This window comes from Cannabis sativa, unplaced genomic scaffold, assembly GCF_029168945.1.
Source record: "Cannabis sativa cultivar Pink pepper isolate KNU-18-1 unplaced genomic scaffold, ASM2916894v1 Contig3, whole genome shotgun sequence".
NCBI classification, from domain to species: domain Eukaryota; kingdom Viridiplantae; phylum Streptophyta; class Magnoliopsida; order Rosales; family Cannabaceae; genus Cannabis; species Cannabis sativa.
This window is the reverse complement of record NW_026870039.1, coordinates 3,709,219-3,725,156: the sequence shown is the minus strand read 5'-3', so window position 1 is coordinate 3,725,156 and position 15,938 is coordinate 3,709,219. Positions and strand designations below refer to the sequence as shown.

Here is a 15,938-nt window from a genome sequence, read left to right as displayed (position 1 = left end):
AGACCCTGGATGTTGATCATCAATGCACTTTAGCAATGGTATGTTGGGCGATTTGGGATGCAAGAAATAACCTTGTCTAGAATGGAAAAAATTTCAAAGAGGATGATGTAGTTGCTAATGCAAAAAGATTCCTTGATATATGGAAGAGTGCTTAGAACTCGAAATATGAGTCGTCATGGCCTGGTTTTCAGGCGGGTGACGGAGCAAAGCGCTGGATCTCACCACAAGTTAACAAAAGCAAGGTAAATGTTGTCACAACTCTATTTGACTCTGATAAAAAATATGGTTGGATTTGGTTGCTAGAGATGAAAAAGGACTGTTCATTGAAGGTGCGCAATGCTGTCCAATGGCAGTATTGAACTAGAGCTTGTCGAGGCTATGGGGGTTCAAGAAGCTCTTAGTTAGATTAAAGAGCGAGGATGAAATAATATTTCAGTGGAAACAGATTGCTTAAGTGTTGTTCAAGCTTTACGAAGCTCCATTATTATGATTTCTATGTTTCGTCATGTAGTCAAAGATTGCAAAGCTTTAATTTATGAACTTGGTAATATTGTTATCTGTTTTGTTAAGTGATCAGCGAATAAAGTAGCTCATAGTTTTGCTAGAGTTTCTTTACTCTACTCTAGGTGTAGTTTCAGTTTGGAGTCTGTTCTAACTTATTTGTTACCATTGTTGGTGATGGAATTTGATGGTTAATGTTATCCCAATTTTCGCACTCTGACGTAGCGTCACATGATGGTGACACGTGGAATCAACTTTATGTACATGCTTGCAAGAGATATGCCAAACAGAGCACCACATACATTCGCTTAGACGAAGCCTTCTTAACCGGGCAGTAAAGTCCGAACAGCACGCCAACAGTTAGAAATTTCAGTTTTCGCATCGTGAGTCACAGAAGAAATCCCTATAATTTTGGGATCAGATCACAGAGATATGACAAGCTGTCCGAATCCCTTGATTAGTGTATTTTGTACTTAATACGCAATCTTTCCAATTATATCAATTATAATCAGAAGGGAAATTCTTCCCTCAAAGCTTGTAGCCCTATAAATAGCGATTCATACTCACTAGGCAAAAGGTCGAAAAACTTATCTAAGAATTCATATTCAAAGATATTATTGTAAGAGCTCTAAGGAAGGGGATCATTATATTCCTTGTTCTTAAGTCAATACAAACCAAGAGAATTAGACTATTCTCGAACTGCTCGGGGCTGAAGCTCTATAAAATTCTTGTGTCTTATTTTACTTCATTATATCACATATATCTCATACTACTTGTCGCTTACAATCAAGACTCACTGTCGTTGGCCAAAAGCGAGGTTAACATTTTGGTGCTTTCATTGAGAGGAGAATCGCAGGATCGCTCTTTGTTTCAAACCTAATCATAAGTACAATGGTGGTACAAACTCGTAGAGGCGTGGTTGATCCAGAAAATCCACAGGCGGTGGATCCTGCACTGCAGAATCCAAAGAACGCAAGGGTTCCACCAACCACAAATCTCGAACAACCATCAACTGTAGGTCACGGTGTGACAACTCCTGTAAGTAGAATCACACCTGGTGTGCAAGAGACTGGAAATACAAGTTCAGCAGCCAATCAGGGCACTCCCAACACTGTCATTCCGCCCGTAACAAATGTTCGAACAACCATTGGAGATGACACCAAAATACAGAACCTCCGTGCTGCTCTTGGAGTCATGCAAGGTCATACCAACACCTTGCATCACGATCAGGAGGAACTCTGTGCTGCAGTAAATCTCGCGTTTGAAGAGCAAAGGCGCATGTTCGCTAAATGGAAGGACAAAGAGATGGAAACGTTAAGGGCTCAGCAAGCAGTCATTGAAGACCGAACCAGACAGGCCACCGTGTTGATATGAAAAGCCTATCAGGCTACCAGTCAACAGCCTGCAACCGTCATTCCCCTGGGCGAGATAGACAAAGATCCCGCTGTGAACACCTTTCAAACTCTAAATGATCAATCGTCCAATCCCCGGTCACAGGTTCCAACTGTGGACCAAGCGGTAGGCGGGTAGACCTTTTCTAGCAATTCATCAGGAGAAGTCATACCTAATACTTCCACCCAAGTTAATGGTGCCGGCCAACTGATTGGTCAAACCAACCAGTCACAGAGATAGCCGGGTGTTTCTATATTTAATCGATTGGGAACAGTTCATGATCTCAGAGATGATCTGAACAGAATGAGAGGGTTGGACGAGCAGCATGATGCGCCAGTCGTTTAGCCCGAGGCTCGTGCTTAAAATCCCATTCAAAGAGATGCTGATGTGACTCTGGTCGGCCAAGAGGCTGAACAAGCTAATCCAACCGTGCAGGCACAGCTGGATGAGCTATAAATATGTTCCAAGGCCTGGCCGGTCAGAAGAACAATGACCTCGAGTTGGACCGAGCACGTGGATCCCCTTTCTCCCTAGAGATTAATGTCTTAGAATTGCCTCACAAGTTTAAGAGGCCAACCTGGAAGATGTATACAGGGAAGGAAGATCCCTTTTCGCATCTCAAGTATTTTGAAATGCAAATGGACCTGCAAGGAGCACGAGGAGATGTATGTTGCAGAGTTTTTCCTACCACCCTCTTAGAGGCCACCCAACAATGGTATTTCAAGTTGGCGCTCGGAAGGTTTAACTCATGGAAGGCTTTATCCTCAGAATTTCATGCACAATTCTCCTCTTCTCGTCAACTTCTGTTGCACTTAGAAGACTTGGTCAAAGTGAAGCGAAGACCAGGAGAACCTCTCCGAGCTTACATCAGCAGATTCATGACGGAGGCAACTAAGGTTGCACGGGTGACTGAAGATGGAAAGTTGTCCGAGATACTGGGGGACATTGAAGTTCTTAGAGAACTTTGGAAGGACCTCAGAAAGAACAGACCAATAAATTCTATGAGTGACTTCCTTGATCGTGCGGATGGTTTTATCAAGCTTGAAGAAGCCATTCATCGAGCAGAGGTTGAGCAAAAACCTAGCCAGCCAAAAGTTCCTTCTGTTGGAACATCCGTCCAGCTCCCCCAGTACCCTAAAAGTTCAAACTCGAGTGGTAAATGGTCCAATAACAACAATAGGCAAGGAAATGGAAAAAAGGGAAAGTTTGTTGGCGAAACCGAACAAGCTCCCAGGGAGAATACTACCAAGTTTACTGCTTTCTCCGTCCTGACAGAAGATATAAAAACTGTTTACATGGCTACTCAGTCATTAGCTCCGTACAAAAAGCCCGCACCCATGAAAAAAGACGTGACCAAGAGAGATATGACCAAGTTTTGTCGTTTTCATGGAGATTATGGCCATGACACTAACGAATGCAACAATTTAAAGTGGGATAAGAAAAAATAATCCGCACGTGCAAAAGTATGTCAAGGCTGATCAAAATCAAAAGGGCGATAACAACAAAGATTTACTACCACCACCAGTAGATGGACATCTGCAAGTCATTATTAGAGGTCCGCACATAGCTGGAGATTCAGGCAAAGCCCGGGAAAGGTATGCCCGAACAGTACAGCATGAGCAAGAAGAAGTAGTTCTGGCCGTCGAAGAAAGGAAACCAAAAATACCACGAGCAGGGGAGCCCACCATAACATTTAGTGATGAAGATGATGTCAAGATTAGTTTCCCGCACAACGACCCGTTGGTTGTGGAAGTCCAGATAGCCAACAAGATGGTGGCCCGAACCATGATAGATAATGGAGCCTCTACGAACATCTTATTCAAAGCACCGTATGAAAATATGGGGCTCCAACTCAAAGACCTAACCCCCTGTCTCCAGACTGTGTATGGTTTCTCCGGCCAAAATGTTACACCTCTAGGGCGAATTCGCCTGCCCCTCACTGTTGGGCAAGCTCCGAGGAGCATAACTATAATGGCACAATTTTTAGTGTTGGACGTTCCATCAGCATTTAATGTCATGTTAGGCCGACCAGCTTTATATGACTTAAAAACTGTTACGTCGATATTCCATTCGTGCCTTAAGTTTCCAACAAAGAATGGGGTGGGGTGCCTGAGAGGAAATCAACAAGTAGCTTGGGAATATTACAACCTTGCCCTAACCAAGGCTAAAAAGGAAGTATCCTCTAGCCAGAGTTCGGACAAAGGGAAAAGTATTTCCAAATAGGAAACCGCCCAAGGCGGGGATGAAGATGTGGATCCTCAACTTGGGGTCCCAAGAAACAATGTTGGACCAATGGAAGAACTAGAAGAGATTGAAATCGACCTAAATATTCCGACCAGAAAGCTTAAGATTGGAAATTATTTGTTGCTCGTAGTAAAATCAGTATTGATAAAATTTGAGAGAGCAAACCTAAACATTTTTGCCTGGTCGCATGAGGATATGGTCGGAATTGATCCTTCTATAATTTCACATGTCCTAAATATTGATCCAAACTTGCGGTCGGTTCAATAAAAACGAAGACTGTTGGATAAGGAGTGAGCCCTAGCTCTGAAAGAAGAGGTAGAAAAGCTACGGAACAATAATTTCATAATTGAGGCTTCCTATTCGGCTTGGGTTGCTAATCCCGTACTGGTACCCAAGCCGAACAAGAAATGGCGAGTTTGTATTGATTTCACCGACCTCAACAAGGCATGCCCCAAAGACTGTTTTCCACTTCCAAGAATTGATCAGCTTGTGGACGCAACAGTAGGGCACGAAATATTAAGCTTTATGGACGCCTATTTGGGGTACAATCAAATCAAAATGCATCCACCAGACCAAGAACATACAAGTTTCCGAACAGATTTGGGTCTGTATTGCTATAAGGTCATGCCATTTAGTCTCAAAAACGCTGGAGCTACATACCAAAGATTGGTAAACAAGATGTTTAAAGACCAGATCAGACGAAACATGGAAGTGTACGTGGATGTCATGCTCGTCAAATCCAGGAAGGTTGGGGGCATATAGATGATCTGGACGAATGCTTTAAAGTCCTCAGGAAGTACAACATGAAACTCAATCCCCTAAAGTGCTCTTTCGGAGTTAGCTTGGGTAAATTTCTAAGCTTCATGGTCAACGTCTAAAGAATTGAAGTCAATCCAGAGAAGATTCAAGCCCTTCTGGATATGAAATCGCCAACAAGAACCAATGAAGTTCAAAGTTTGACTAGTCGGATTGCCGCACTCAGCAGATTTGTTTCAAAATCAACAAACAAGTGTGTTCCGTTCTTCAACATCCTACGAGGAAATAAACAATTTGAGTGGACGGAGGAATGCGAAAAAACTTTTCAAGAGCTAAAAATGCAACTCGCAAAACCTCTTATACTCTCCAAACCTTTGGAGGGAGAAGAACTTTGGATATACTTGGCTGTCATGGAGCATGTTGTAAGTGCCGTACTGGTCAAAGAGGAAAACAACATCCAACATCCGACCTATTACATCAGTAAAAGACTCATTGAAGTTGAAAGTCGATATCCATTGATAGAAAAACTCACTTACTGCCTATTTTAAGTTTTTATGTATTTTTTTTATCAATTGTTTTCATGTATTTTAAGTTTGATTCCATTTTATTCCTATTTCTATTTTCATTCTCATTCTTATTCCTACGTTTTTATTTCTTCTAACCAAATACTACCTAAATTAAATTGTATACAAAAAAAAATGTTCCGTTTTATTTTATGAGATTATATTTTTCTTATATATAAAAGTATAATATACATTTGATATATTAAAATTTAAAATATATTTATATTATATGTCTTAGACTTTTAAATTATTAATTTTTTTACATTAAAATATTAATTATATATATAAATATGTCTCATTTAAATTAGATCAATTACTTTTATAATTGAACAAGTGCAAATTTTAAATTTTTCAATCCTATCCAATCTGTACAAGTACACATATCTAAACTTTCCAATTTAAATTAAATTGAATCGTACAAATTAGATTAGATTGAGTATTTTATGATCACTCCCGACTTCTTTCAAACAATAAATTCTCTCCATTTTCTATCTTTTCTACCCTACAATAAACATCAAATATCAATTTATTTTTTCTTCTGGTAAAATAAGCAAAAAAGAAAAAGAAAAGGTTTATTCTACAAACTTCAGAATTGGTCAGATGCATGTGGAATGGAAGAACTCAGACTCAATGAGCCAACAGGGCTGAACCCATAATGAGGCTTTTGTCGGTTTCATATGTCGTGGGGTTCACAAGGACAACAAGAGCTGGTCAGAGTTCAGTCCCACAACAACCAAAGGGGAGAGCCCACTTGGACCATCGACGTGCTGTCCTTGCAACAATGGAAGGGAGGAGTTTCCAACAATACTTCGAAAGTGAGAAGAAAGAACCAAGAAAATTCATCTAAAGGGTTAATCAGAAGAAACAAAACTAAGACTTAAGAGGAGAACAAAGCATCATGTGATTACATGTAAACAAAGGAACAAGAAGCTTTGTCTTCAATGTGGTCAAACAATTTAGTCTGCTTTCGAGGAAACTTGGGGTTGATGGGAGTTCCACTGCAGAAGCATCCATACTATAGATGTGCCTGATCAAATCATAGACATCAAATTTAGTCAACTTTAATCCAGCTCAACTAGGATGAGGCAAGGCAAATGTACATGTTGGGGATCCTTTTGTTTCAAGATTAAGCAATAAGCAACAGAGCAATCATTAAATGGGATTAAATTAGTCCCCACTTTGTGTTAAAAATACATAAGAAATAAACAATGAATAAGGTAAGGAAATAATTTATACCTGCGAAAAAACAGACGGTTGAGAGATTAGCAATAGCCATGGTGTGGTAGATAATGTATTCAGTTAAGAAATGACCAAGTGCATAAACAAATGATAAGAAGGTGGCCAAGTAAAGTGGCTTGTTTTCAAGGTTAAATGCGCACAGGTAGCAGAGAGTGCAAGTGAGAAGAGTCCACACACCGAATGTTCTACCATGAACCTCAGTCACTGTTGACAAGAATACAAAATTAAAAAAAAACTACATAAGAAAACACACACAAGTATACGTTAGTATCCCAGATATCTACACTACACAGGTAGGTTTTGGTGTCAATATAGAGCTCAGCAATAAATTGGCACATTATTATTATGACAATAAAATTCAATTCTTACTAAAATGACCATGGAGCTGTGACTTATAACTGCATGTGAACAATGCCAATTGATCCGTTGGCATTGAGAAATTTAACCAAGTTGAATAAGAATCTCCTTATTACATAACCAAATAAACAAAGTGCAGGTTTCAAATTTCACAAACAGCTATCTTCCTTTCCTTACCTTAATGAGTCTTTTTTGGACTCAAACAAAATATGCTAAATACACCACAACCAGAAGTATGAAAATTTTCTAGCTTTCGAACATAAAATTTGTTGATTTGAACTCAAAACAATCAATTGTTGAGAAATAAAAAATAATAATAATAATTAAAAATCAGGATAGTTGACATACTTGGAGATTGAGAAAATACAGCTAGCCGGAGAGCCCAAATGTTAAAAAACCCGAACCAAACGGAGGCCAAGCGAAGAGACCCCACTAGCAATAACCACATACTCAAAGGCTTCATGTTTGTATATGATTTAGCTGAAACCAAGGGTAAATCACAGATCATCAACTTCCTAAGTTTCAAAATCGGCACATGCTATTAACATTTAAAGAAAAACCATAGCAAGGATTCCAAGTAAATCCCCAAATAAAATGAAAAACTTAAGATCCGATTGATTTGTCAAGTGTTATTGGAAATATGCTTAGATGCATTGTTTAATGTAATAGAATTCGAAATAATCAAACCTGAGTGTGACCGGAAAATGAGCAGCGACTGGGATGGCGAATAGGTAGTAGCAATTGAAACCCTAAAATGAAGATTGAAGTGACGAAGAGGAATAGATGATAGTACCTGAAAATATATCTTATATGTTCTGCAACTGAAAAGTGAAAACCAGCGCCAGTGACTACTGAGGGTGAGGAAAGAGAGGGCTTGTTTGAAAATTTTAATTTTAAAATTTTTCCATTCAAATTTCTAAAATTAAATTATGGACAAATTTATTTTATTTTGGAAAATAAGTGTGGTACACTTTTATTGTTTCAGCCTCCAAAATAGTAAGGGTAAAAATCGATCGGTTATGGTCGGTTTTTATAATTTTATAACCGACTAGTCGGTTACGATTTTTATTCTACGAAAACTGTAACCGACCGTAGGGTTTTCGGCAGTTTTTCGGTTTGGCATTTTTGGCGGTTTTGGGCGATTTATTACGGTTTTTTGCAGTTTTGGCGTTTTTTGGTTTAACCCTTCTTTTATTTCAAAAACTGAAACTGACCGCCAAGTCAAAAAAACCAAAACCAAAATCGAAACCGACCACCAAATTTGGTGATGACGTGGAACCTAAAATTCGGTTACGGTCTGGTCGCCTGGTTGCTGCTTTATGTTAGTTAGGGATGATGCTTCAGGTCGCCAATCTCTGACAACTTGAAATTGTTTCTTAAAGTCCTTAGATAGATGTTCCCAAGAAGTTATCGAATGGTGATTGAATTTATCGAACCACCTACTCGCTGGCCTAGTTAATGAGGTTGGGAATAAAATGCATCGCAAATTATTCGAGACATTGCTCGCTCGCATTATGGTATTGAAGTTATACATATTGCGAGACGTGTGGATTTTTGAATCCCTGAGGGAATTCAAAATTCATAATATCAAGATGAAAAAGCTTAGTTTTCTCATCCAAGTCATAGCCAGGTAATTTCCTGTTGGGTTTTATGTCCTAAATAAAACTCCATTTCAATGTAATCTATTTTATTCAACATCAATAAAGAAACAGAAGTATTTTTCATTCATTTGTGTATGTTTTGCTTCACCTTATCAATTGCTTGTCTATTTGATTTATAAATTCATCTGAAACCCTTTTCACATACTTGATCCTGTTTATTGTGTCGTCAACACTTTGGAAAGTAAACATGACTATGTGAATAAAGTTTCCTAGATTTATCAGACACAGGGTTTTACTGATATGATAATCTACAACAAGAGTTTACTTGCATTTGGAGAAATGCTATGTTCTTTCCAGAACATTGGTTAAAGTAAAGCTCAGGTTGGATGCATGGAGTATGCATCGGAAGGGACCGATATTGAACTTTGACTTAGATTTATTAAACTTACCGTAATATCTATTCAAGTCAATATCGCCTAGTTGATCCTAGATCAAATGATCTTAATCCTGTTATGATTATGCTCAATCTTGAAAGGCTATTCGTGTTCTTTGATTTGTTAGTTAAGCCTACTTTTAGGTCAGGGTGATACGTACATTTTGGGAACACGGTAGTGCAATTGAGCGGGAGCGCTAACATAAACATGGAATCTATAGCTTCTATCTGGGGAATAGTAAGCAAAGGATGATCTCCTTCAAGCTTGACCAAACGAAAATAAATAGTGGAGTACTCATTTCACATAAGCTGAAATATCATTTATACGGGGTCAAGTGTTTTAAGGATAAAATACATAGTAGGGTGTAACGGTAATCTAATCCATTTACAGTGTAGATCATTCATATAGAGGATCATTGATCAAATAAGGATTATAACAATGGATAACTAATGATGTGCCTATATGGTGGAACATATAGAGCATTCTATATACTGAGAGTGCAATTCTAAGTTCTATGCATGGATTCAACGAAAAATTAATAAGTCAGTGAATTTAGTAGGGGTGAACAACGGTCGGTTTGGTCGGTTTTTTACACAAAAAAAATCCAAAATTCGGTTTTCGGTTTTTATGGTTCTAATCCGAAAACCGACCGACCATTATAAAAATATAAAAAAACTGACCGTTTTAATCCATGGTTTGGTCGGTTTAAACCGACCAAACCGAACTTTATTTTTTTAAAAAAAAAAAATAAGTTTTTAAATTTTTTATAAATATTTGAAAGCCAAAAAAAATAAAGTATTGTATCAAATATCATATAATTTAAAAATAAAACTTTCTTAGTTAAATAAATAATGTAAAATAATTTTTTTAAATTTGTTCAAATTATTTGTACTACTAATATGATAATGAGTTATATTAAAAAAATTAGTATTATTTTATGAATGTGTATATATAATACGTAAATGCATCAAATTATAATAAAATAAAATAATGAATAATTGAGACTTTAAATAAAAAAGATATAAGTAAAATTAGTTTAATAAAATTGTATATTAAATATGTACAAAAATAATATATATTATATATAATATATATGTTCGGTCGGTTTGCCATTGACACTAAAACCGACCATGTTAAGGCGGTTTTTTCAGTTTTCGGTTTTTTCGGTGTCGGTTTTTTGGTGTTCGGACAGTCGGTTTACTCGGTTTGGTCGGTTTCTTGGATTTTTTGCTCACCCCTAGAATTTAGGTAATAAATTCTTGATCTTCTTATTGGAAGCTCGGTTATATAGACCCATGGTCCCCCCACTAGTTGAGATAATATTGCTTGTAAGACTCATGTAATTGGTTTTGATTAATCAGTTATAATTCTCAAATTAGACTATGTCTATTTGTGAATTTTTCACTAAGTAAGGGCAAAATTGTAAAGAAAGAGTTTTAGGGGCATATTTGTTAATTATGATACTTTGTATGGTTCAATTAATAAATATGATAAATGACAATATTATTTAATAATTATTTATAGTTATTAAATAGTTAGAATTGGCATTTAAATGGTTGAATTAGAAAATTGGCGTTTTTGAGAAAATTAGATGCAAAAGTGATAAAACTACAAAATTGCAAAAAGTGAGGCCCAAATCCATACTGCCATGGCCGGCCACTTTTATAGGAATTATCCTCTAATATTTTCATTATTTTAATGCCAAATAATTCAAACCTAACCCTAGTGGAATGCTATAAATAGATAGTGAAGGCTTCAAGAAAATTACACTTTTCATTCAGAAAAAACCTGAGCCTCTCTCTCTATTCTTGGCCGACCACTCTCTCTCTCTCTCTTCTTCCTTAAGATTTCGAAATACTTAGTGATTAGAGTAGTGCCCACACACAGCAAGTGATACCTCAATCATAGTGAGGAAGATCGTGAAGAAAGACTTTCAGCAAGAAGGAGTTTCAGCACTAAAGAATCAGAGAAAGAGATCCAGGTTCAGATCTTGATAATACTCTGCGATAGAAAGGATATAAGGGTTAGTGATCTGAACGGAAGGAGTCATATTATTTCGCTGCACCCAATGTAAGATTTACTAAACTTTATATGTGTTTATTTCATCATTTTAGAAAGTTCATATTTAGGGTGTTAATCAACATACTTGTGAGTAGATCTAAGATCCTGGTAAAATAATTTCTAACATTTCCCATGCTCCCCATTCTGATATTTTCTAAACATATCCTTCAACTCAATGATTCGCAACTGGATTGGGTCCATTTGTTGTTGGTTAGAATTAAGTTGATGGCGTAAGTCAGGTGCATTCTGATTTAATCGCTCGTGGAGATCGGGTTGTCTTCGATTCAAATGCTCACAAAGATCAGGTTGTCTTCGTTCATAATTACCTACGGATCTTGTATCTGAGTAACTCTCAAATTGATAACTGCTCGTATTGCTCATGCTTTCTTGATTAGCATAACGTCAAGATCTTCTTCCTTCTCGCGTTCACCTTCCTAATCGACTGTTCCCTCGAGACCTCGAGTGTCCCAAGCTGGAACTTGCCTCGTCTTGTACCGGCCTTCTCCTTTGGAAGAGGTTTGATACACGTCCTCTATTTAGATACGTGTATATACCTTCCCTCTCAGATCGAGAAGGATGTTGGGGGTGCTTTGGTGGTAGCCCACTTGTCCTAGGTTGAGTCACAGGATTTCTCTCGTTATTTCGAGGGATTTCCTATGTCCTAGTTTGGGGCTGCCTTTAGAGATGGAAATTGGTCGGTTAATGTACGGGGAATGCAATCCCCGCCCCCATCCCCGCTACCTATTTATACCCCCATCCCCGCCCCATCCCCGTCTAATAACCAACGGATTCGGGGTAGGGGAATACCCATCGGTTATGGGAAACCCATCGGGTATCCATTAAGGTAAAATGAAAAAACAAATTAATTTAAAATAATTGAAAAAAATAAGTCAAACCAATATTCTCACAAATATTTATTATGCATTCATAATTCATAGAAGATAAAAAATAAACCTACTTAAAAAAAGCATAACCTAATAGAAAATAAAAACTAAATATGTGTTAAAGTTTGAAAAAAAAACAAAAAAATTATATATATTTATATCGGGGTCGGATATGGTGCGGATAGTATTATCCCGCCCCCGCCCCATCCCCGCTTCGGGTATTGAAATTGTCCCCCACCACCGCCCCATTAACCACTAAGATGGGGAATCCCCACCCCATTAGGGGCGGGTCCCCGCGGTTACCCATCCCCGCGGTATAAATTTCCATCTCTAGCTGCCTTGTGTCCTCATTCTTGCGAGAAGCCTTTGATACATCATTACGTTCATTCCCCTGATTCATAAATCCATTGGATCTTTGAGGAACTTCTCGGCGTTGTTCTTGGTTATTTTGTTGTTCATCCATTGGAACATCCCTAGTACCCCCAGGTTGCTCCTCCTTGGTGTTTTGGGGATTTACTTGATTTGCTTCCTGCCTCTTGGTTCTTGAACCGTGAGGTCTACCTCGTGGCCTTCTTACCCTAAGATCAGGTTGATTCTGTGTATCAGTTCCTTGAGTCGCCCTTGTCACTGCAGCCTCTCTTTCCAACTCAGTGTTTCGTCAGTTAGATTCGGCTAAGCGTTGCCGGAGTTGTCAATTTTCTAATTCCACTAATGAAACATACCTACTTGGATCATAAGCATCCTCACTTCTAGGTTTATACCCTGCAGAAGTATTAATTTCTTCGTTCCTTCCTTCTGGGTTTTGATTACCACCACCATAGTTTCTTCTTAAGCGTGTTGTTCCAAAAGTACGGGGTCTTTGAGAACCCATTGGTTATTTCCCAGGGTGATGTGTAGTTTTCTCAGGACGACTTCCATCATTTTGATTGTTATCAGCCATGGATATATTTTTGTTTGTAAGGAGGGATTTTTCTGAGTTTTATCACATAGGCTCTCAATAAAAGCACCAAACTATTAACGCAGATTTTCGTTAACCAATAATAAGTCTTTTCGTAATAAATATCACACAGAAATAAATAATGTATAATTAACACCAGATATTTTTATGTGGTTTTGCAGTTAAATCTGCATACTCTACGAGTCTATCTTATTTGAGATATTTTCTGATTGCAAGATGCAATATACAATTGATCGTAACTATTTTTCTCTCTAGAATTCTCTGTCTTTATTTATAGGAATGTAGGTTAGCAATTATTTACATTCAATTCAAAATATGTAACTGTTGATGAAATGTGATCAATTCCCACGTTTCATTTAAATTGTATGTGGATAATACTTTATAACTGCTTAATTTTTTGTTATTCTCATCCTTAAAGATGATCAATGTTGATTTGGACAACTGTATCTTGCTTATCTCTGAGTTATTATCTTTAGCTATTATAATGTAAAAAAAATGCTAAGTGTTAGCAAATGATTCGCCTAGCCAAGTTTATTACGAATAACGAGGTGATGGTCTCGCTATACATAATCTGAGATTGCTTTGCATAACCAATTCATTCCTTCAAATAAATGAATTATCTCCTTAGATCTGTGTACTCCGAGGCAGGCATGTGTCTCGTCAATATAGGTTTTTATAGTCATCTATCCTTGCCTCGCTCAAGACTGCATAGTCAGCGAGTTATGAATATTTTCTATTAATCTTTTATTTAACGAGTTATTCTTTTTCTTTGCATTAAATGATATAATTTTATTATATAAAGTGGTTCATATTCCATTGTACGACACGTGTCACCTTCTAAAATGAAGTCGAATTTTGGATATAACACATCCAAAAGACTCTTGAAATAGGCAATGGAGTTAAGCCAGTTTGACATCCATTACCAACCTAGAATATCCATTAAAGGTCAAGCTTTGGCATAATTTATTGTTGAATGCACATGGATGTACAACAACCCTGAAGAACCCATCTCGAAGCTATAAGTCTGGAAGATATATGTAGATGGAGCATCGAATGAGAAAAGTTCTAAAGCTGGAATCATCCTCATCTCACTGCAAAATTATCAACTTCAGAGTGCACTCCGTTTTGAGTTTGAAGCTTCTAGGAATGAAGCAAAACACAAAGCAATGATAGCTGGCCTACAATTAGCTAAAGAAGTCAGAGCCCAGAACATTGAGCTCTAAAGCGATTACAGTTGGTAATCAACCAAATTTTTGGAGAATATTAACCTAAAAGGGAGAATATGGCTAATTACGTAGCAAAATTTAGAGATTTATTGCAACATTTTAAGCATTATTCTGTTAAGGAAATTCCTAGAGATCAGAATGCCTCGCGAATATGCTAGCAAAGTTGGCAACAGACCCAGAGATAGAAAATTGCGGATTAGTCCCCATCACCATCTTTCTTCTCCAATCACAAAAACACTGGGGGTAATAATTATTGATCCTTCCACTTCCTAGATGGCTCCAACCCAAAAGTATATGGAATCTGGAACACTTCCAAATGACAAAGCCACTTCACTTAAGGTTTAATATCAAGCCCTACAATACGTGCTCATGGACGGAGAGTTATACAGAAGAGAGTTGTCAATGCCCTAATTAAGGTGCATAGCTAGAATAGAAATAAGTGTTGTCATGCACAAAATACATGAAGGATGTCAATTTGGGGGCTCGGACTTGAACTTCCTACAGTAAAATAACCATAACTCACTTAATTGTTATCTGATTGACGCGATTCAACTTGCATTTTGAACCTATTTAATCGCTCTATCATATCATGTCTCACACCCTGGACATAATTATGAAGCTATCGTTGTCAAAATTCACCCCAAGAGAGTTACGAAAATAAGCTTCGAGTTACCCACAGTGGAACTCACCGGGCACCAAAAATTGGCCATCACCACCAGATTTTAATTTTCACTGTTTAATCATCATCAACGATTAAAAATATCTTTTTTTTATTTTTTTTATTTTTGTGGGCCTCCTTCACCTATAAAAGGAGAGCTTCATTAGTTTATTTTTCACATTCAGAAAACTACTCATAAAGTCAGAACTTCTTTCTCTCTAGACTTTAGATTTTTTTTATACTTAGTCTATTGTTATAATTACCATGTTGTGAGAAATAAAAAATTGAAGTAGGCGTAGCCCCATCACTATCGCAATATATGGGGTGAACTACTATAAATTGGTTGTCTATTTAAATTACTTAATTACTTTTATTTATTCTCATCAATCTAACGAGCGAGTGTGGCTTAAAAGTCTAGTCTAAATTTCTGAGTCAACAATACTTTAATAATTATTTAACAAAATATATTAAAAAAAATACTTACTCATTAATTCACAAGCTCCGCCTTTCGAACTTTGTGGTGGGATGTTTTGGATTTTTGACAGGCTTCCATAAAGGACAAGCTTCTACAACGGACGTTTGAGTTTCAACGGAGGATCGGTGGCTACTCCTTTGGGCAGATGAGAGAGGGAGCTAGAGAGAAATCAGGAGTGGAGGGAGGGTGGCAGCTCTTGGGCAGTCTAATGAGATAAATGTAGAGAGAAGAATAAGTTAAACAAAATAAATGAGAAGGATTTTCTCTTGTAATTAGAGTTTTTTTTTTTAAAAAAAAAAAAAAATAGTAAATGAAATTTCTCCTAGAATTTTAGTCTACCCAATTTTAGCCTTCCCCTACCAAATTCAAACCTACAAATACAGCCTAACATATTTTAAATGGGAAATTTGACAATATATGCTTAAAAATAAAGAGTACACTAAAACTATGCTAGCATTCTTTATATTATGAAAACTATACTTAAAACATTTATACCTTACAATTTTACCCCTAAAACAAATAAAATCATAACACTTTCTCTCTCTCCATCTCTCGGATTTCTCTCTCTCTCTCTCTCTCTCTCTCTCTC

The 15,938-nt window shown here is 37.2% G+C and overlaps 2 protein-coding genes across 3 annotated transcripts; one reads left to right on the top strand and one right to left on the bottom strand.

Moving 5' to 3' along the window:
* Nucleotides 1-2,351: 2,351 nt before the first annotated feature.
* On the top strand, nucleotides 2,352-4,116 carry LOC133033115 (uncharacterized). Its single transcript, XM_061107720.1, has 2 exons — nucleotides 2,352-3,211; nucleotides 3,324-4,116. Exons 1-2 carry the CDS (start codon nucleotides 2,352-2,354, stop codon nucleotides 4,114-4,116), a joined length of 1,653 nt encoding a protein of 550 aa, XP_060963703.1.
* A 1,762-nt stretch (nucleotides 4,117-5,878) lies between these two features.
* LOC133033173 (ergosterol biosynthetic protein 28-like) lies at nucleotides 5,879-7,993 on the bottom strand. 2 transcript variants are annotated; one of them, XM_061107799.1, is made up of 4 exons: nucleotides 7,740-7,993; nucleotides 7,401-7,532; nucleotides 6,693-6,899; nucleotides 5,879-6,483 (listed from the first exon to the last, which is right to left on the bottom strand). In XM_061107799.1, exons 2-4 carry the CDS (start codon nucleotides 7,513-7,515, stop codon nucleotides 6,413-6,415), a joined length of 393 nt encoding a protein of 130 aa, XP_060963782.1. In that variant the 5' UTR covers nucleotides 7,516-7,532; nucleotides 7,740-7,993; the 3' UTR covers nucleotides 5,879-6,412. The 2 variants fall into 2 exon arrangements, with proteins under 2 accessions (XP_060963782.1, XP_060963783.1); XM_061107800.1 differs by having other exon boundaries at nucleotides 7,846-7,978.
* Nucleotides 7,994-15,938: the final 7,945 nt, after the last annotated feature.